At 42.8% G+C, this 21548-nt stretch overlaps 1 protein-coding gene across 1 annotated transcript in view; it reads right to left on the bottom strand.

The window, feature by feature from the left end:
- The window catches only part of LOC122795949 (transcription factor TFIIIB component B'' homolog), a 700162-nt gene that overhangs the window by 117072 nt on the left and 561542 nt on the right, over positions 1 to 21548 (bottom strand). Inside the window, exon 8 of the mRNA XM_044064432.1 lies at positions 1426 to 1660. Within this exon, the coding sequence (XP_043920367.1) occupies positions 1426 to 1660 (235 nt within the window). The remainder of the gene's footprint in view (positions 1 to 1425; positions 1661 to 21548) is intronic.

Genomic DNA, 21548 nt, shown 5'->3' with positions numbered 1-21548 from the left:
AACTGAATGCAAGGAGCAGATGGTCAGCATGCAGCTGAATACCAAAAATGATTTAAAAAAATAAGAGGCTCCTCAACAGGGCAACAAGGCACCTATTTGCAAACTCGATGACAGGTCAAACCATTGGCCTCTTGTTTTAGTATACTTACACACACACAGACACACATTCAGATCTTCAGTGAACTGTGGTAAGAAAGAACTAAAATACTGCAAAAATAATTCCCTCAGACTACTGATGCCTTGGTGTCCAGATAAAAAGATGCCCCCCAGGCTAAAGGGAAAAGATGCTAAACTGTGCAAGCTGGACCGAATCTTGGGACGTCTGCAGCAGTCGGGTTACCACCTGTCCCACTTTGTGAGGGACAGTCCCTCTTTGGGCAGTTGTGTCCTGCAAAAAATGGCAAATGTCCTTAGATTTTAGGACAAAATTATTTTCTATATTTTATGTCACAGTTGCATAAAACAAGTTATTCTGTATCTGAAACACCTAAATGTTATAAGAAACACAATAAGGAGCTAAAATGCTACAAGAATAGACTTTTCTTCAGGCAAAGAACTGAAGTTCTGTCCTTTGTACTGGCCGTGGGTATGTTTTGCCCTGCAAAATCTGATGTTTGTAGCACAAATGTCCCACTTTGGGCATTTGGAAAGGTGGCAACCCTAGCAGCAGATGTCCCACGAATTACTACTGCAACAGTGACCAACAAAAAGAACATTTCAACATCACAGGGTCTTTGTATTCCATTCACTAACAGTCAACTGGAAACAAAATATTAGTGCGTGTTTTGGCTAAAATGTTTGTAAATTAGGCATTCAATTTTATCAGAATTCAACAAAAATACCAAAAACTAACAACTTCAGTTTTAATGGAAATTTTATGGCCAAAGCAGCAAACAGTAATAATTTCAAGGGAAAAAAATGAAAGAAAAAAAAATATTACTAGATCAAAAATTAACTCAGCATAAACTGGTTTTGGGGGGGGGGGAGAAGGCAGGACTATCCCTCATTTTTATAGCGTGTCTATATTGGAGCAGTCAGTGGAAGTACTGCTGAAAGAGAAAGGTGAGTGGCTCTCTGGAAATAGACTGCTTGGAAGGTAGCTGTAAGTGTGGACCAAATGAAGGCGAGATGTTCTGGCAGCACTGCCAACTTGGAGAGAAATTTCAACAAAGACAAATGTTACTAAACAAGCATTTCTCTGATATTCCACATGCCTCAGTCAAAAGCTATATTGTTAAAGCAAACCTGAAATGAGAAGTTTTGCTGACTGAAAATTAAATCAACTGATTAAAAGCAGAACAATGATATTCAACTAAACATGCAACTCAATCACATTACTGTCTAAAAGATTAATGTACATCTTTTATAAGTGCTACCTTAAATTACAGTACAAAACTGAAATATAAACTTAAGCATTTTGATTACCTCCATAGAGGAATGTTTTTCTGATGTGCACTGCTGCACTTTAGGACTGCTTTCCTCAGCAGCTGCTGGTTCAGTCTTTCTCTCCACTGCATTTTTTTCCAACACTAGAGTTTCTCTTCTTGCAGCTTCCCTTCCCAGGTTGGGTTTTGCCGTCTGCAATCTGCCCCTCAGAAGTTGTGCTGGTTTGATTGTACTGCACTTGCTTTCTTCTTTAGGTAACTCTTTAACAGTGTGTCTACATATTAGAGGAAAAAAAAACACAACCAGGCATGAAAAAGTTGAGCAAAAATATAAAGAACACAAAGATGACTATGCTGAGCATCTATGACTTACACACCATAAAAGAACAGCGCATTTCTTCAATCACTGTATAACAGATCAGTAAGAAAACTACTCACTGCAGCTTTATTTCCAAGGGATTCCTCAGTATAGTCAGTGCCTTATGCTGTGGTGGAAGAATAATGAAAAATCAGAGATAAAGAAGGTAAACTGGTGGAAGTGAATGATACAAAGTAATTAGAAAGTACAGTTGTGTACACTTACCATAAATGTAGATGTTCGAGTGTATTCACTGTTGCACTCATTACATTTGGGTAATCTGCTGGCAGGTTGTCCGCGTCTCTTCTTCCATGACGTCAGGGGTATAAAACATGCAGCTGACGCCATTTTCATCAGTTTTTCTTACACCAGATTCAGGTGCCCCTCAAATGGGGAGCAAAATATATTGTGTATATATATATATATATATATATATATATATATATATATATATATATATATATTTATATATTCCCCCAAAACAATCCAGCACTTCACTGTGATAAATAAGTCCATACAGCCATGGTGTTTATTCAGGCATCGCCCGCTCAACACAGATTGGTGGCCGGTTTCGCTTCAAGCGTCATCAGTGTGCAATATGATCAGGCAAGAGCCCGGATTTAAATGCTTAAAATGCAGATATATATATATATATATATATATATATATATATATATACACACACACACACATACAATTTAGAACACAAAAAATATACCTCCAAATAAAAGCAAATACAACAAAAAGGCTTTTGAGCATAGTAACAGAAAGAAGAGGTATAAAAAGAGAAAAGTAGGGAGCTGGCGGGTGGGTAACCAGGACTGCAACAGTGAATACACTCAAACATCTACATTTATGTTAAGTGTACACAACTGTACTATGCTCTTAGTGTTTCACTGTTGCAGTCATTACATTTGGGTAGAATCCCAAAGCTATGGTTGGGAGGATGGAATTATAGAGAATTAGGAGTAGCTATAAGGCCCTGCAGGACAGCAGTGGCACAGTCTGCTCTGGATTTAGAGAAGCGAGGTAAATGGTAATGCTTGGTGAATGTATGAACTGAGCTCCAGGTAGCAGTTTCTAGAATGTCCCTGGTAGGAACCCCTCTAAGAAAGGCTGCAGAAGTAGATGCAGCCCTGGTGGAGTGGGATCTGATCCCCTTGGGGACAGGGTTATCATGATGCATGTAGCCGAAATGAATACAATGGCTTATCCATTTTGAAATTGTCTGCTTTGGGATAGCCTTTCCCTCTGCCCCTGCAGCAAATGCCACCAGTAGTAGTTCAGATTTTCTTAGAGATTTTGTCCTGTTTAAGTATAATCTTGGTTGTCTGTGTACATCCAATGAATGTTCTGTGGATTTGGGAAAAAAGTTGGCAGATGAATGGTCTGATTAAGAGCCACACTGGATACCACTTTAGGCATAAAGGAGGGATTGGTCCTGAGTGCTACCCTGTCCGGGTAGAAAATAATAAAAGGCTCCACTGCCATGAGAGCCTGTAGCTCTGAGATCCTTCTAGCTAAAGTGACTGCTGAAGGAAAAGCTGTCTTCCAAGAGAGAAATTTTATGTCTGCAGTAGCAGCTGTCTCAAAAGGAGGCAGGGTGAGTTTTTCCAACACAAAATTGAGGTCCCATGCAGGAGTTGGTGCTCTCCTGGGAGGTCTTAAATTTTTGGCCCCTCTGAGATACTGCTTTAGCAAGGGAAGAAAAAAAAGAGGAGGCTCTGTGTTGTAATGAGCTGAAATGGCAGAGGCGTGGATTTTTATGGAAGAGAAAGATAGGCCCTCATGAAACATCTCAGTTAAATACTGCAGAATCTGAGGAATTGGGCATTTCTGTGCTTATTCCTTGTGCCTGATAACAGGTACAGTATCTTTTCCATTTATCAGCATAAGATTTTCTAGTGTTAGGCCTTCTAACCTACAAAATGACATCCATTATCCAAAAATTAGTATAGTGCCTCACCTAAGTCCTGCCAAAAAGTACAGTTTTGTACCTACCATAAATGTAGATGTCCGAACTGGATAGCATCTGCAGTCATAACAACTGGGTTGTCCTGTCGTCAGGCAGCCCTTCAGTCGGCCGGATTCCAAAGTCCGGGTCCGGCTTCGGCTGATGTCGCACTTCACCCGACGTCATCTCTGTTGGTCTTCGGGTATAAAAGCATCAGCCGACGCCATTTTCCTCAGTGTTTCTTGCCCCAGATGCCAGTAGCCCTCTTGAAGGCTAAAATTTGGATAGATGCCAATGTTTCCAAAAGATAGAGGTAAACACAAAATAAGCATATATGTACATATATACAAACAAATACACCATAAAAGACTCCCCCACCAGCTAGCTATTAGGAGGGTAAACACCCTAGGAGTACCACAGAGGGAAGGAGGGAGGTAATCCTGACTGCAGATGCTATCCAGTTCGGACATCTACATTTATGGTAGGTACAAAACTGTACTATGTCCTTCATGGATGCATCTGCAGTCATAACAACTGGGTAGAATACCATAGCCAACTAGGCGAGGAGGATTAAAGTAGATTATGGTGTGTTTAGGATCCCTTGCAGTACAGCAGTGGCAAACCCTGCTCGGGATCTGGAATATAGAGGCAAATTATAATGCTTGGCAAATGTATGCACGGAGGTCCAAGTAGCCGCCTCAATAATGTCTTTGGTTGCCACTCCTCGTAAGAAGGCTGTGGTAGTGGCTGTTGCCCTTGTAGAATGAGGTCTTATGTTCTGTGGAATTGGTTTTCCATGGAAGGAGTAACAGAATCGTATGCAATTTCCTATCCATTTGGAGATTGTCTGTTTGGAAATAGCTTTTCCTTCCCTTCCTGTTGCATAGGCTACGAAAGTTGGTCAGTCTTTCTGCTATTTTTGTTCTGTCCAAGTAGTAGCGTAGCTGTCTATGTACATCCAAGGTATGCAGTATTCTTTCCCTCTGTTTTGTGGGTTGGGAAAGAAGGTAGGTAGGTGGATTGCCTGGTTTAAAGACACTCTGGATACCACCTTAGGCATAAATGTAGGATTAGTCCTCATGGACACTCTATCTTGGTGGAAGATTAGGAAGGGTTGCACTGCCATTAAGGCCTGTAGTTCTGAAACCCTCCTTGCTGAAGTAATTGCCAGTAGGAAAGCAGTTTTCCATGACAGGTGTTGTAGGTCTGCTGTTGCTGCTGGTTCAAAGGGTGATAGTGTCAACTTTTCTAGCACAAAGTTTAAGTCCCAAGCTGGTAATGGTGGTTTCCTTGGAGGTTTTACATTCTTGATTCCTCTGAGGAACTGCCTGAGCAAAGGGTGCGAAAAAAACAGGTGGATCAAAGCTGTATTCTGCTGAAATAGCTGATGCATGTATCTTGATGGAGGAGTAGGACAGGCCTGAATGAAGAAGTTCGCCAGATACTCCAGAATGTTAGGCATATCTATGTTTGACACATCTTTTCCTCTTTCCGTACTCCAAATGACAAACCTTTTCCATTTTCCAGCATAGTTCCTTCTTGTTGAAGGTCTGCGTGCTTCAAGAATAATGTCTTTAACTCTTTGGGAAAGTTCTGGATTAGCTGCTGCTATGTGATGTTCCATGCAGTCAGTTGCAACATTTTAGGTTTGGATGTATGATGCTGTAGTTGTTCTGAGTTAACATCAAAGGCATCAGGGTATTGGCCACATATTGTTCGAGACATGCTCCTCAGCAGTGGGTACCAGTGTTGTCTTGGCCAGTTTGGAGCTATCAGGATTATCCTTGGACGTTCTTCCTTGATTTTAGTAGTACTTTGTGTATCAAGGGAAGAGGTGGGAATGCATATGCTGTTAGGCCTTTCCAGCTGAAGGAGAGCGAATCCACTTTCCATGCTAGTGGGTGGAATGTCCTTGTGCAGAACTTTTTGAGCTGGTGATTGAGAGGTGATGCGAATAGATCTATCTGAGGCATTCCCCATTTCTTTGAGATGGTCTTGAAGATGTCCGGGTGCAGCTTCCATTCGTGGGCATCCGATGTGGTTCTGCTTAATATGTCTGCTAGAGTATTTTCTTTTCCCGGTACAAATATTGCCTGTAACTGGATGTTGTAGCTGAGTGCCAGGGTCCACAGCTCCAAAGTCATTCTGCATAGGGGTATGAATGAGTGCCTCCCTGTTTGTTGATGTACCACATGACTGTGGTGTTGTCTGTCCTTATCATCAACTGGCCCTCTTGGAGAAATGGTTTGAACTTTTGGATTGCCAGTTTTACTGCCAGCATTTCTTTTAGGTTTATGTGCAGGTGAAGTTGATCCTGTGTCCACAATCCTTGCACGCATTTGTCCAGCATGTGGGCCCCCCATCCTAGGTCTGAAGCGTCTGTTGTGATGGTCTGGCTTGCTTGACATCTGCGAAAGGGTAGGCCTGGGTTTGACTGACATGCCTGAGCCCACCATAGGAACTCCTGCTTTAAGCATGGAATTAGTGGGATTTCTGTTTCTAGGCTGTGTCTGTGTTGGGACCATAAATTCTTTAGGTACCACTGTAGTTTTCTCATATGTAGTCTGGCAAATGGGACCAAGATTATGCATGATGCCATGAAGCCCAAGGCCTGCAGTACTTTTCTTGCTGTTAACTTGTTCAGTTTTGTTAGTGCCAAGAAGTAAAGAGGAGTTCTTTTTGTTTTCTGTAGTCAGGAATGCCATTTGTTTTACTGTGTCCAATTCAGCCCAAGAATGTCCTTGTTTGGGATGGTATCAGCCTTGACTTTTGTAAATTGACTGTGTATCCCAGTGCTTGTAGCAAGTAAATGACCCTTTGTAAATCTGTTGTCAGCTTGCTTTTGTTGTCCCCTTGTAGCAGGCAGTCGTCCAGGTATGGGTAAATTTGAATTCCCTGTAGTCTGCAATGGGCGATTACTGATGCCAGGCATTTTGTGAATACTCTGGGCGCAGTAGATAAGCCAAAGGGCAATGCTGAGAATTGATAGTGCTCTGATCCTGCAAGAAATCTGAGGTATCTTCTGCAGATTGGTCGAATGGGGACGTGCAGGTATGCCTCCTTGAGATCTAGAGTTACCAGCCAAGACTCCTTGCCCAGCATGGGAAGAAGTTGCTGTAGGGTCAGCATTTTGAATTTTGGGACAATGATGTATGTATTTAAGGTGGACAGGTCGAGAATTGGTCTCCAACTTTTATCCTTTCTTGGAACTAGGAATAGTCTGGAGTAGAACTCCTTTCCTTGCTCTGCTGTTGGCACTCTTTCCACAGCTCTCATGTTTGCTAACTCCATTATCTGTTGTAGTGCCTCTGTTTTTTGATTTGGAGGTAGATTTGGCATTCCTCTTTTGACTGGTAAAGTGTGGAAGTGAAACCGGTAACCTTGATCTATGGTTTGTAAAATCCACTTGTCTTTTGTTATGTAGTGCCAGTTCTTTGAAAATAAGGTTAACTTTCCGCCTAGAGGAGCTGCTATTTGTTCCCTGGTAGGCGGATTTAGGCTTAAGTCACTGTGGTTGTGCTGATGTAGTGGCAGTGGTTGTGTCTGTGCCTCTGTTGTTACCTTGCCACTGTCGTCCTCTGTAGGCACCTCCTCTGGATTGGTTTCTGCCTCTGGAACGTCTATTCCTGCCCCTTTGAAATTTTGTGGAGTCAGGAAAGGACCAATTTTTGGCAGGCCAGTTCCTGCTAAACCTTGGGGGTTGAACCTGCAAGAAATCTTTAACCGTTTGAACAGATTTTGCCTTTTCTTCCATTTTCTTCATAACCTGCTGGGCAGGTGTACCAAACAAACCTGTCTTATCCATAGGAGCATCTAGCAACTTAGCTTTAACATGATCCGGTAAAGCTTGCTCCTTTAGCCATGCATGCCTTCTTATCACTGTGCCAGTCATGGCTGATCTAAATGAAGCCTCCAGTGCATCATAGCCACATTTTAAGGAATGGTTGCTAACCTGTTGTATGTTATTTACCATTTCTAATACATATTTCTTATCAAGAGATTCATCAGTGGTTAGTTTTTAGTTAACTGATCAAGCATAAACTCTTGGTATTGTATCATGTGAAACTGACAGTTTAAAGCTCTAGCTGAGAGAGTAGCTGAAGTGTAGACCTTTTACCCCATCTGTCTAATGACCTTGCTTCCCTTTCAGAAGGAATAGGGTTTTAGCTATGGTCGCTACTGCCTTGGGACCCTGGGATATAGTTTCGGGTCTGCAAGTGGGGCCTTGTAAAGGTGGTGATGAGTATCTGGCACCCTGTAAAATCTGTCTGGTTTGGCAGGGGCTGGGGTAAAGAATCTGGAGCGGAGCAGACATCATTGAAAGCATCATCCACCACAGAGAGAACAGGAGGTATAGCTAAGGGCCTGTGCTGTGGGAGGTGCAGAAAGGTCCTAAGTCTTTTTCTGGAGTCTGAAAATTCCTGTTGCTGCCATTGGAACTGCTCTCGCATGGCATGTAAGGTTTCCCCAAAGGAGAATTCTTCTGGTGGGGAAGCAGCTGGAATGGATTCTTCAGCATCAGAATCTTCAAAATTGGAGAAAGGAGCCTCTGGCTGGTCAGTTATGTCTGATTCATCAGCAGAATCATCAGAGGACACTGGCTCAGGGGCTCTGCCCTAGGTCTCTTCTCTGGGGGCTGAGAGGCCCTGTCTGGGTGAGATTGAGATCCTCTAATTAATGAAATTAAATCTTCTGCCAAAGTAAGCATTTGAGAACTAGAAGAGGGCTTGGTTGTGGGGGGTTTAACAGGCACTGTCTTAGTAGTCTTGGCTGCTTTAGCCCTGGCGAAGGCCTTAATGGACATGGCTGCTGGAGGCCTAGCAGCACCACGTGCTGGGGTAGAGACATCCAAGGGAATGGTGTCTGATAAGTCAGTGGCAACCACCGTAGGGGATAAAATTTCTGAGGCCGATTCAAGAGTGGTAGCAGGGGCCTCAGTTGTAGAGATAGGTTCAGCTGTACTTTGATCAGTTTTCTCGGTTTCGGCCGAAACCGAGACACTCATGATTTGCTTAACCATGGTTTTGGCGAAACCGCGGACCGCGAGTGTCGGTCTTTATCTTTGCGTTTTGGCAGATTGGGTAGTCGGAGGATCCGGCGGCATAATGTACGCAAAATCAGAACCGAAAAACTGTTCTGCAAACTCCGACCGGCGCCTGGCGTTCGTCGGTTGAAAGAAGCACAGGCCGAACAGGCTGCTACGTCGTGGGCTGGGCCTAAACAAGGCAGACAATAAGAGTGGAAATCTTTATGAGGTATTTGTTTCCCACAGGTTAAACAATTATTAACTTTTTCTGACATCGGCTGAGGCAAGAAAGAGTCCCCAATGGGGTACTTAGCTTTAGAAGTCTTAGTAGTATTCGGTAGAAGTAATCTCTGGATCCGACCGACCGGCACTTGCGAACAGCTTCTGCTTGCGCCACGGCAAGAAAGACTGAGGAAAATGGCGTCGGCTGATGCTTTTATACCCGAAGACCAACAGAGATGACGTCGGGTGAAGTGCGACATCAGCCGAAGCCGGACCCGGACTTTGGAATCCGGCCGACTGAAGGGCTGCCTGACGACAGGACAACCCAGTTGTTATGACTGCAGATGCATCCATGAAGGACATCGTAAAATAGACCAAATGCAGAAAAAATCGTGGCAGAACACAGCTTGAAGTCCAAAATGAATTTAATAAAAGCACATAAAACTCAGACACAGAAATCTCCAGGAAGAATGAGCGCGTTCGGGTAACACTCTTCATCAGATTAACAAACATTCTCATTCTAACAGAATTTAAACACACTAACTACCAATAAAATTTAATAAAATCAGTAACAGACCAGCGCTAAAAAATGTTGTGGTTCAGACCGCATTCCTTTCGGTCTCGCTCCCAACCTGCCCTCCTCAGTAGCCACTTCCTTATCGCCAACATCGGAAATTAACAATCCCTCATTCGCCTCAAGGGATGAATGGGTACCCACTCGTTCAGTGGAAGACAAACATCCTTCAGTGGACATCCCTGCCACCTCGATGACGTGGTGTGGGTCCCTTCGTTCTACCTGCATGTTGTGCATACTATGCGTTATCAAACCCGCTGCTGTAACCGCTCTGCCTTTCACAATCGTCACTTCTGGTTCACGAGCTCTAATGCAAGGTTAGGATTTTACAACATCTTAGTTCTATCAGAAATGGTGATGCACATAATGCTTTGTTTAAACACATTGAACAAAATCCCACACATTTTTTTAAGTTTAGAGCCACTGTAAATATCAAGCTGAGTAGTAGGGGGGTGATATAAAACAACATACTGAACTAATAGAAGCCAAATGGATAATTGAGCTTATGGCTCATAGGACTCCAGGTTTAAATGAAAATGTTCCAATGAAGCCCGCCCTTAGGAATAGGCGGGTCTGTTACTGATTTTTTCTGAAAATGACATCCATCACAGGTTTGCTGAGAGATGTAACTGGTGAAATTAGTTGATTAACCATGCTGCAAGATTCAGAGTTTGGAGCAGTGTGTGTAGAATTTGAAAGTTCTGCTGAGACAGTAGAGAAGGTGCCTGAGGCAGGTACCATTGAGGACGGTGTGACCTACTGCGAAGGAGCAGGTACCAGTGTTGGCGAGGCCAGTCTGGAGCAATCAGAATCATTTTTGGTTTTTCCTGTCTGACTTTTAGCAATACCTTGGAGAGCAGGGGCAGAGGGGGAAAACAGACCGATAGGTTTTTCCAGCTTTTGTGATAGATTCTTGTGAATTCTTGATAGAAACTATTCGCGGCTTCCCAAAACGCTCACCTCAGTGAATACCCGGACCTGAATAAGGATTCAAATAGACAGCCATTCCAACCACTACTTTGTAACTGGGTAAACATTAAGCATTCTTCTCTGCTAAACAGTAATTAGTTGTGTGCTAGTCTCTGGTACCTGGCAGTGCCGCTAAAAGAATTATATCCCTAGCTACAAGTACCGGAGGTCTGCTTCTTGACTGCATAGCCAGAAAACTACTGTTTAAGTTACTCCAAGTTACTTCCTGGCGGTTGAAAACTGCGGTTTAAGTCACTCCTGGCAGTGGATGCCCCGCTCCGCTCCCCTCCCTGCCCCCATATCCCACCCGCCCCCACTATCCCTACATTTATAGGTATAGCCAGACCCTCCCACTTTCTCCCCTTACAAATCCAAACCTCCCGTGACTCACCCTACTACTCCTCCCACCTCAAGGCCCACCCACCTTACCAAATCTTACACCAAACCTCCTCCCCTTCCTATATCCTCTCCCTATCCCCATCAAGGCCAAATTCATCCATTTCATCGCCCCTCTCACAACAATACTACTTATCACCATCTATTTCTTAACTAAGTATGAAAATCAATCTTTGGTAGGAATCCCCTTCCATAATGGCCTTACTAACTCCCAATCCTATCTCTATGTTGTTCCTATTGCACCTCCACTCTACCAAGACAAAACAATATCCCCCAAAAGAGTCCATCTCACACTCCACCACCCCAAAGCTCCAACTAACAAAACCTACCTCAAATTACTATTTAAACTTCAAAGATTTCTAGTTTCCCTGAAAACTAGAATAATCATTGACGGTGACATCCATCCTAACCCAGGCCCCCCTACAGTGCCAAACTCTAACCCCTCTAACTTAACCCATAAATCCACTGACTCCCTTCTAATACTACATCTTAACCTTAGAAGCATTAATAACAAAATTCACACCCTACATGCAATGATAGCTATTCACTCCCCTGACATTATGTGTCTAACTGAAACCTGGCTAAAACCCTCCACTAAGGATCAAGAGATCCTTCCACCCAGATATAATATCTTCAGGGCTGATCGTGTAAAGAAAAAAGGTGGAGGAATAGCTGTTATGTTTAAAAATACCCTAAATATCCACAGGAATCCAGTACAACCACCAATAATCTCTAACTTAGAACTAATTGCCCTAAAAATTTGCCTTAACACTCAAAAATGCCTCAACCTCATAGTTACCTATATCCCACCGGGGAAGAACACAGAAAATTTAGAGCAAACCTTGTGCTGGTTATCCACCAACTACCCACAAGAAACCATAGTACTTGGGGACGTTAATATTGACTGGTCTCTCTGCTCCACCCACACAACCCCACAACCCATTAACCTATATGGTTTTTCCCAACATATACTATCCCCTACCAGATTAGGCAATTCTCTCCAAAAAGAAAGTATCATTGACTGGATCCTTACCAATAGAGACTCAAACAACTATACTACATGCACCCTTCCCAATGACCAAAGTGACCACCTCATAACTTATATTATTAAACACAAATGCCCTACTTCTAACCCTCCGGTTTATAGACTAATTAGAAACAAAAAGAAATTTATCCCACAAAAATTTCTTGCTGAACTAAAATGCTGTAACTGGACCATATTAAGAACTCTACCCCCTCCAGGAGAGTGTGACCTACTTTAACAACACATTCCTTAAGATACTTGACTCCCATGCCCCACATAGACAAATTAGATCTAAAATTCGTATAGCTCACTGGCTCACTAGAGAAACAAAAAACAAAATTAAACTCCGTGACCATGCCTGGGACAAATGGAGAGCAACAAAAACCCCCCAAGATCGAACTAAGTTTCAACATCTAAGAAATACTACTAAAACAGCCATTACCCTAGACAAAAAGCAATACTTCTGCCACCTCCAGCAGAAACACCAGAACAACCCAAAGAAATTCTGGGGCATGTTTTAACAACCTCCAGCACCCCGGTAAAACTACTACCCCAACCCCTGAGAAACTCATTGAGAAAGGGCAGGAAGAAATAGCCAATTCCTTTAACTCTTTCTTCACTGAGACAATCCAAACCCTTGCCAGTCAACTAACCTCCTCGCCCCCACCTGCCACACAACCCCATGTTGAGGCCCCTATCCCTTTCACTTTTAAGCCGGTCTCCACATCATACATACGTACTCTCCTAAAAAGCTAAAACCAACCACCCTAGCAGCTGATCACCTCCCAGCAGAATTCTTACAAACTGCGTCTGATGTTATTGCATACCCTATATCCATCCTTATCAATAGAACCATTACTGAAGCTACTATCCCCACTATTTGGAAGATTTCTTACATCATCCCGCTTCACAAAGGAGGCACCTCCACAGAAATATCAAACTATAGACCAATAGCTATACTGTCCCCAATAGCGAAAATTATGGAAAGATGTATTCACAAACAACTTCTTCACTACCTAACTTGCAATCATCTACTATCCAACACCCATGGTTTTCGCCCCCACCACAGTACATCCACTGCCGCCTTTCCTTTGTCGACTCCATTAATAATAATCGCAATAGCAAACTTATATCCTCCGCCCTCTTTCTTGACCTGTCAAAAGCTTTCGATATGGTCAATCACCAGCTCCTTCTGTCCACCCTTGAAACACTACATCTGGACAACCCAGCACTAACCTGGTTCAAAGCTTACCTAACTGGTAGGCAACAGGCTGTCCTGTGGCAAAATAGACTATCAGGCCTGCTTCCCAATACCATAGGTGTCCCTCAGGGCTCAATATTGGGTCCACTTCTATTTTCCATCTTCATTAATGACCTTCACTCAGTTATCCCTCAATCCACCTGCATCCAATACGCTGATGACTCCACCTTAATCTGCTCAGATCTCTCCCTCCTCAACCTCCAAACCACCACTCAACTCTGTGGTTCACCGACCTCAAACTCCTACTCAACCCAACCAAAACCAAATTACTACTATTTTTCCCCAACGTTTTCTCTACCCTAGGAAAAGAACTCCCAAATACTGACAATACTACCTTCCATGTTAAATCCAATAATGGGACTATCATAACCCCTGTCACCAGTACCAAATTACTAGGAGTAACTATTGATCATAAGCTCAAATTTGACATACACATTACTCAAACCGTAAAATCTGTTAACAAAAAACTTGGGTCCATGTACAGAATAAAAAACTTTTTAACTCCTACTGCCAAACTAACCATTGCCCGCTCACATCTCCTCTCTACCCTCCTCTATGCCTCCCCAGTCCTCTCTTTCCTCAATAAACGCGAACTAAACATGCTCTCTCTGGCCTATAACCACATTGCTAGATTCATAACAGGTTCTCCATATCGCACCCACCACTGTCATAACCTGAGGCAACTTGGCTGGTTGGAACTGCCCAACCTACTCAAACTCTACCAACTCACTGAAGCATGTAAAATAATTAATCAACCAGATAGAACCCCATCTCTGTCTAGCATACTGATCCCATACACTAACCTAAACAGTCTCCGATCATCCAACAGCACCCAGATCCTAACCATTAAAGCTAACAATTCTGGCGGTGATGCCCTCTTTGCCAACTCCATTGGCAAACCATGGAACTCCCTCCCAAATTACCTTAGAAATACTACCTCTCACAACCAGTTCAAAAGGAACCTGAAAGAATATCTCAAGACACAATGGCTATGCCCATGTCCTGAACCTGACTAACCTAACAGAACTAACTTTCTTATCAAATCCATCCAGACCACTATCCCCTTAATTATTGTTCCCATTTACTGATCTTGAAATCCTCTATACCCCTAACATAAGCGGGTGACCCTGGAATTCGTATATATACTATTAGTATATAACATATCTCTGATATGTATTACCAGTCAATCTATCTTTGCCCCATAGTACTTCTATAGAAAATGTATTTTTTTACTAATCTTGTTCATGTAACGTGTCAACTTTTTTTATACTTTTTTATAACTTGTATTTTTTATAACCTGTATTTTTTATAACTTGTTTTTTTGTAACTTGTATTTTTTATAACTTGTTTTTTCATCTTGTGATTTACCATTTATGTTGGAGCTTTTCTCCTCGGGCCTCTACTGAAAAAGGATATGTATCCAGCTAGACTAGCCCAGTTAACAAATATAAAATAAAATAAATAAATAAATAAATGTGCAGAATTTGTCCAACTGACAGTTTTGGGGTGAGGCAAAAAGATCCATGTCTGGGCTCCCCCATTTGCATGTCAACATGCTGAAGATTTGCGGATCCAGTTTCCATTCATGTGGGTCCATAAGATTTCTGCTTAGTTCATCTGCCAGAGTATTTTGCTTTCCTGGCAGGAATTGAGCTTGTAGATGTATTTGGTAAGACAAGGCTGTGTTCCCACAAGGCCATGGTTAGTCTGCAAAGTGGGTAGGAATGGGTACCCCCCTCCCCTGCTTGTTTATGTACCACATGACTGTGGTGTTGTCCATCCTTATCAGTAGTTGTCCTGAATGAAGAAAGTCCTTGAAAGCTGTCAGAGCATTCTGTACAGCTAGCATCTCCTTCTGGTTGATATGCAGGTGCATTTGATTTGGGGTCCATTCGCCCTGAATGCATCTCCCTGCCAGATGCACCCCCCAAGCATAGTCTGATGAGTCTGTAGTCAGGGTTTGGGTGGCAGGGGGTGGAATGAATGACAGTCCCTTATTTTGGTGACAGGCCCCTGCCCACCATAGGAACTCTTGATGCAGGCAAGGAATGACAGGAATCATTGTTTCCAGGCTGTGACAATGATGACTCCATAAGCTTTTTAGGTACCACTGAAGTTTCCTCATATGCAGTTTTGCATATGGAATTAGAAGAATGCAGGAAGCCATGAACCCCAAGGCCTGCAGAATTTGTCTTGCAGATAACTGGGGTTTTGTGGCCACTTGTGTGAAGTAAGTCATCAATTGGATTTGTTTGTCTGGTGTGAGGTAAGCCATCTGGGCAGTTGTATTCAAGCTTGCACCCAGGAATGTAATTTTTTGAGAGGATACCAGTTGTGATTTCTTTTCGTTTATGGTCTACCCTAGGCAAGTTAGAAGCCATTTTACAAATGCCAGATGCTGTATAAGAGTGTCCTTGTTTTCTGCCTGAATTAGGCAGTCGTCCAGATAAGGATAAATTTGAATGTTTCTTTGCCTGCAAAATGCAATTACTTGTGCCAGGCACTTTGTGAAGACCCTGGGCACAGCAGATAAGCCAAAGAGCAGTGCAGAGAACTGGTAATGCAAATAGCCTGCTTTGAAGCGGAGGCATCTTCTGCAAGCTTACCTGATATGCAGGTAAGCCTCAAGTCTAGAGTTACCAACCAGGCATCCTCGTCTAGCATAGGCAGTAACTGTTGTAGAGTCGGCATCTTGAATTTTGGACTGTCCAGGAAAGTATTTAGAATGGATAAGTTCAGAATTGGACGACATGATTTGTCTTTTCTGGGTACCAGGAAAAGTCTTGAATAAAAACCTTGTCCTTTTTCATTTTCTGGTACTGGTTGAATAGCCCCCATATCCATGAGGGGCATAACTTGTTTCTGGGCCTGTGCCCACTGATTTGGAGGCAGATCTGGCCATCTGTTTGGAATTGGCAACGTGTGGAAATGAAATCTCTATCCCTGGGATACTATATTTAAAACCCACTTGTCCTGAGTAATTAGATGCCAATTTTGTGCATGAAGAGCTAGTTTCCCCCTCAAAGGGGCTGCCAAAAGATAAGTGCTTGGAAATGGCAGAGGAAAGTCATTGAGACTGTTTACCGTAGGGGGGGTGCCTTGATACTTCCAGATTTGGAGGTGGAGGCACCGCATTGTTTTGTTCTGTAAGTTCCTTGTGACTGAAACCTTGAGCCTTTGGAGTGTCTGGGTTTGACTTGAGCAGCTCTGGTGGGTACTGGAAAGGACCAGTTCTTAGCAGGCCAGTGCCTACTAAACCTGGGTGGCTGCACTTGTAGGAAATCTTTTACAGTTTGCATAGATTTAGCTTTGTCTTCCATCTTTTTCAAAACCTCTGCTGCCTTATTACCAAATAGACTGTCCTGTTGTAAAGGAACAGCCAACAATTTTGCTTTAACATGATCAGGCAGATTTTGTTCCTTGAGCCAAGCATGCCTTCTTATCACAGATCCAGTTATAGCTGCCCTGCAAGAGGCCTCCAAGGAATCAAAACCACATTGCAAAGTATGCTTTCCAACTTGTTCAGCTGAATGCAATAAGTCCTGTAACTACTTTCCACACAGTCAGAAATCAACATCATTTTCTGTTTAAGTAAGCCCATGACATGTTGCTAATATTTAAGCATATGAAATTGACAGTTTAAAGCCCTGATTGCCAGGGTTGCAGACGTGTAAACCTTCTTACCCCATCTATCCAGCGTCCTGGAGTCTCTATCAGAAGGGGTAGGATTTTTAGCAGTAGAAGCCTTAACACCCTTGGGACACTGAGAAATTGTTTCAGGGTCAGCAGTAGGGTTTTTAAAAAGAAATTTGTGGGAGTCAGGAACCCGGTAATATCCGTCTGGCTTACTAGGAGCCGGAGGCAGGGAATCAGGAGCCATGCTGGATTCTGAGAAAACTTCATCAACAATGTCTAGAACTGGAGGTATAGCCAAAGGCCTATGCTGAGGAAGAAGAAGGAAATCCCTAAGCTTCTTTTTGGATTCTGAAAACTCCTGACTTTGCCAATGAAAATGTCCCCTTAAGGTATGCAAACTTTCTCCAAAAGAAAAATCCTCAAGAGGAGAAGCAGAAGGGATGGATTCTTCTGCATCAGAGTCCTCATACAGTGGAATAGATAATTCCTGATCAGAAGAAATGGAAACCTGATCTGAAGATTCATAATCAGTGTCTTGCCTAGGCCTCTTAGCAGGAGGGGGTTGGGAACCCCAAATCAAGGTAATTAAATCCTCAGCCATTTTGATCATTTGTTTTTTAGGCATAGGGACCTGAGCATGTGGCCCATGCATCGTTTTTTATTCACAGAAGTTGGTTTTGGCCTTGTTTTTGAGGATGGCGTCAGTTTAACATACAAATCTTTAGGCCTGAAAACACCCTTGGAAGCCGGTGCCTGCTCAGCGGCTCCAGACCCATCTAAGGGAGAGACATCCGCGTATTCAATACTTGAAGTGTCGCACGGCATACCGGACTCCGAATGGGTCTCAGAAGAGGCCTGCGAAACAAAAGTAGCAGGTATCAGGGGCTGCGAAAGCACCTCACTGAGTACCGGCGACTGGCTTAGGAGAAGCTTCATCATCGGTTTTGGACCTCGGCAGTCTTGTCTTTTTCTTTGCATTTTTTGTGAATTCCGGTAGTCTGACTGCTAACCGACAATATTTCTGGATAGTTAAATCTTGAGCCAAAATATTTAGATGCAAAAATATACCGATGCTTAATAGTGCATTGGTTAAATTTAGCACAAAACCGACAGCAAGGCACGTTGTGGTCAGGGCCTAGGCAAGGAATACAGTACAAATGAAAATCCATATGAGGAATTTACTTCCCACAAGTAATACAATTATTAAATTTTACTAACATCGGTAAGGAGCAAGAACAAGTTTACCAAATGGGGTACTAAGCTTTAAGTTGAAGACTTTGGTTCTGAAACTCGAAAATGAAAATTTCAGGAGTTGGCCGACTGGCACTTGCGAACTTGTTTCTGCTTCGAGCACCGTGCGTCAAAAAAGACTAACGAAAATGGTGTCGGCTGCATGTTTTATACCCCTGATGACCTGACGTCATGGAAGAAGGGACAGCAACTGACACAGGACCCAAGACTTTGTTATTCAGGCCGACTGAGGGCAACCTGCCAGCAGATTACCCAAATGCAATGACTGCAATAGTGAAACACGAAGAACATCTACAACAAACAGAAATATTTATAGAAAAAAAGAATGCGCAAAAAATGATGTACCGAGAATCAAAAGAATGAATAAAGGAAAAACTGCATGAGTGACGCACACAAAGTACAGTTGTGTACACTTGCCATAAATGTAGATGTTCGAGTGTATTCAATGTTGCAGTCATCACATTTGGATTAACTGCTTGCAGTAGCCCTCAGTTGGCCTGATTATCAAAGTCTTGGGTCCTGCATCGGTTGCTGTCTCATCTTCTGTGACGTCAGGTAGTCAGGGGTATAAAGCATGCAGCCGACGCCACTACATCAGTTTTTCTTGCCCCAGATGTCAGGTGCCCCCCTAATGGGAAGCAATTAAATATATATATATATATATATATATATATATACATACACACACACACACACACACACACACACACACACACACACACACACACACACAAGGTTATACCTCCAACAAAAAAGCAAATACACCAAAAAGTTTTTGAGCATTGTAAAAGAGAGTAGAGGTATAGCCAAAAGAAGTCAGGGGACTGGAGGGAGGGTAACCAGGACTGCAACAGTGAATACAGTCGAACATCTACATTTATGGTAAGTGTACACAACTGTACTATGTTCTTTGTGTTTCACTGTTGCAGTCATCACATTTGGGTAGATTCCCAAAGCTAAGAATGGGAGGAGGAATTTAGATAGCATTAGGACCAGCTATAAGGCCCTGCAAGACTGCAGTGGCAAAGTCAGCTCTGGATTTAGAGAAAAAATTGGCAAATGGTAATGCTTGGTGAAAGTATGTACAGAACTCCGGGTAGCAGCTTCTAGGATGTCCCTGGTAGGGACACCTCTGAGAAAGGTTGTAGATGTAGATGCAGCCCTGGTTGAATGGAGTCTAATCTCCTGTGGGACAGGTTTTCCATGGTGCTTATAGCAGAAATGAATGCAATTTACTATTCATTTAGAAATGGTTTGCTTTGAAATAGCCTTCCCGTTTGCCCCTGCAGCAAATGCCACCAGCAGTTATTCAGATTTCCTTTGAGGTTTAGTCCTGTCCAAGTAAAATCTAAGTTGTCTGTGCACATCTATGGAGTGCAGCATCCATTCCCCTTTGTTCTGTGGATTGGAAAAGAAGGTTGGCAAATGAATGTATTGATTAAGAGCCACACTGGATACCACCTTGGGCATGAAGGAGGGACTGGTCCTGAAGGACACCCTGTCCACATGAAGGATGATGAAAGGCTCCACTGCTATAAGGGCCTGTATTATATTGTATGTAAAGCCCCGATTGCCAGGGTTGCAGACGTGTAAACCTTCTTACCCCATCTATCCAGCGCCCTGGAGTCTCTATCAGAGGGGGGTAGGATTTTTGGCAGTAGTTGCCTTAATGCCCTTGGGTCCCTGTGAAATGGTCTCAGGATCCGCAATAGGATTTTTAAACAGGAACTTGTGAGAATCAGGAACCCTGTAATATCTATCAGGTTTTCTGGGAGCAGGAGGTAAGGAGTCAGGGGCCAAGCTAGATTCTGAAAAGGCATCAACAATGTCTAGTACAGGAGGGATAGCTAAAGGCCTGTGTTGGGGCAGGAGTAAGAAATCCCTAAGCCTCTTTTTAGAATCAGAGTAATCCTGGCTTTCCCAGAGAAAAAGCTCCCTAAGAGTATGCAAGGTTTCACCAAAACAGAAATTTCAGAATCCTGGTCAGAAGTACCATAAGCAAATTCAGTCTTAGGTCTCTTAGAGGGGGAAGGTTGGCTTCCCCTGATTAAAGTAATAAGGTCTTCAGCCATTCTTATCATTTGTTTTCTAGGCATAGAGGCCTGACCATGTGTTCAGGGCATCAGTTTTCTAGGCATGGTTTGAGTTTTACGCTTTGAAGAAGAAGATGGTGGTTTAATATGCAAGTCCGTAGGCCTGAATACAGCCTCAGAAGGCGGTGCCTGCACAGCGGCTCCAGACCCATCCAAGGTAGAGACATCCGCAGGTTCCACAGTTGAAGCATTTCACTGCATACCGGACTCCGAATGGGTCTCAGTAGGGGCCTGCGAATCTGAAGTAGCAGGTATCAGGGGCTGCAAAAGTGCTTCACTGAGTACTGGCGAACTGGTGACTGGCTTTGGAGAAGCGTCATCGGCAGCTTTGGACCTAGGCGGCCTTGTCTCTGTCTTTATCTTTGCGTTTTTTTTCAGAATGTCAGTAGTCGGATGGCTTACCAAAGACATATCTGGATAATTGAACCGAGTACCAAAGTATTTAGAAGCGTAAATATACAGACGACAAATAGTTTTGTTGCTTAAATAAGGCACAAAACCGACAGCGAGGTATGTTGTGGTCAGGGCCTACGCAAGGAATACAGTACGAATGAAAATATTTATGAGGTATTTGCTTTCCACAAGAAATACAATTACTGACATCGATTTAGAGCAGGAAAAAATTTCCCCAATGGGGTACTTAGCTTTAGTTGGAGACTTCAGTTCTGAAACTCAAAAATGAAAATTTCAGGAGTCGTCCGACCTGCACTTGCGAACTGCTTTTGCTTCAGACACCACACAGCAAGAAAGACTGATGTAATGGCGTCGGCTGCATGCTTTATACCCCTGACTACCTGATGTCAAGGAAGACGAGACAGCAACCGACGCAAGACCTAAGACTTTGATAATCAGGCAGACTGAGGGCTACTGCAAGCAGATAAGCCAAATGTGATGACTGCAACAGTGAAACACGAAGAACATCTTTAAAATGTTTACTAGATATGGATGGGATAAAATGTCCATTAAAAGTTCAGCTGACAGAGAAATGTTTTATGCAATTTAATTTCATGGTTGATGAAACGCATTGCTAGCACACAAATGTATTCTGTGGTAAAACGCCTTGAAGAAAAACAATTGTGTAGATTTAAGAAACTAAAGAAAAATGACGGGTATCCAATTGTGAATGTAGGTTGTTTATTAAGGTGATACAGATAAGACTAAAAATATAGTTAGTGAGGATTTAGAAAAGTTTATGCAAAATGAAAAGTTGTTAAAGAAATGTTGATGTTAATGAGGGGTTTAGACGTAGGTAGGAGAAAAAACAGAAAAGTAAGAATGGCAGCCTGCGATATTACAAAGCTTATAATAAAAATGTTTTGTGGATAAATATTTAATAATTGACTGTAAGCAACTTGGACAAAGATCTTCATATTTAATGGAAAGCACAAACAATAAAGCT

This window comes from Protopterus annectens, chromosome 2.part2 (genome assembly GCF_019279795.1).
Source record: "Protopterus annectens isolate FY-2018-M chromosome 2.part2, PAN1.0, whole genome shotgun sequence".
NCBI classification, from domain to species: domain Eukaryota; kingdom Metazoa; phylum Chordata; order Ceratodontiformes; family Protopteridae; genus Protopterus; species Protopterus annectens.
This window is presented reverse-complemented; position numbering and strand designations above follow the sequence as displayed.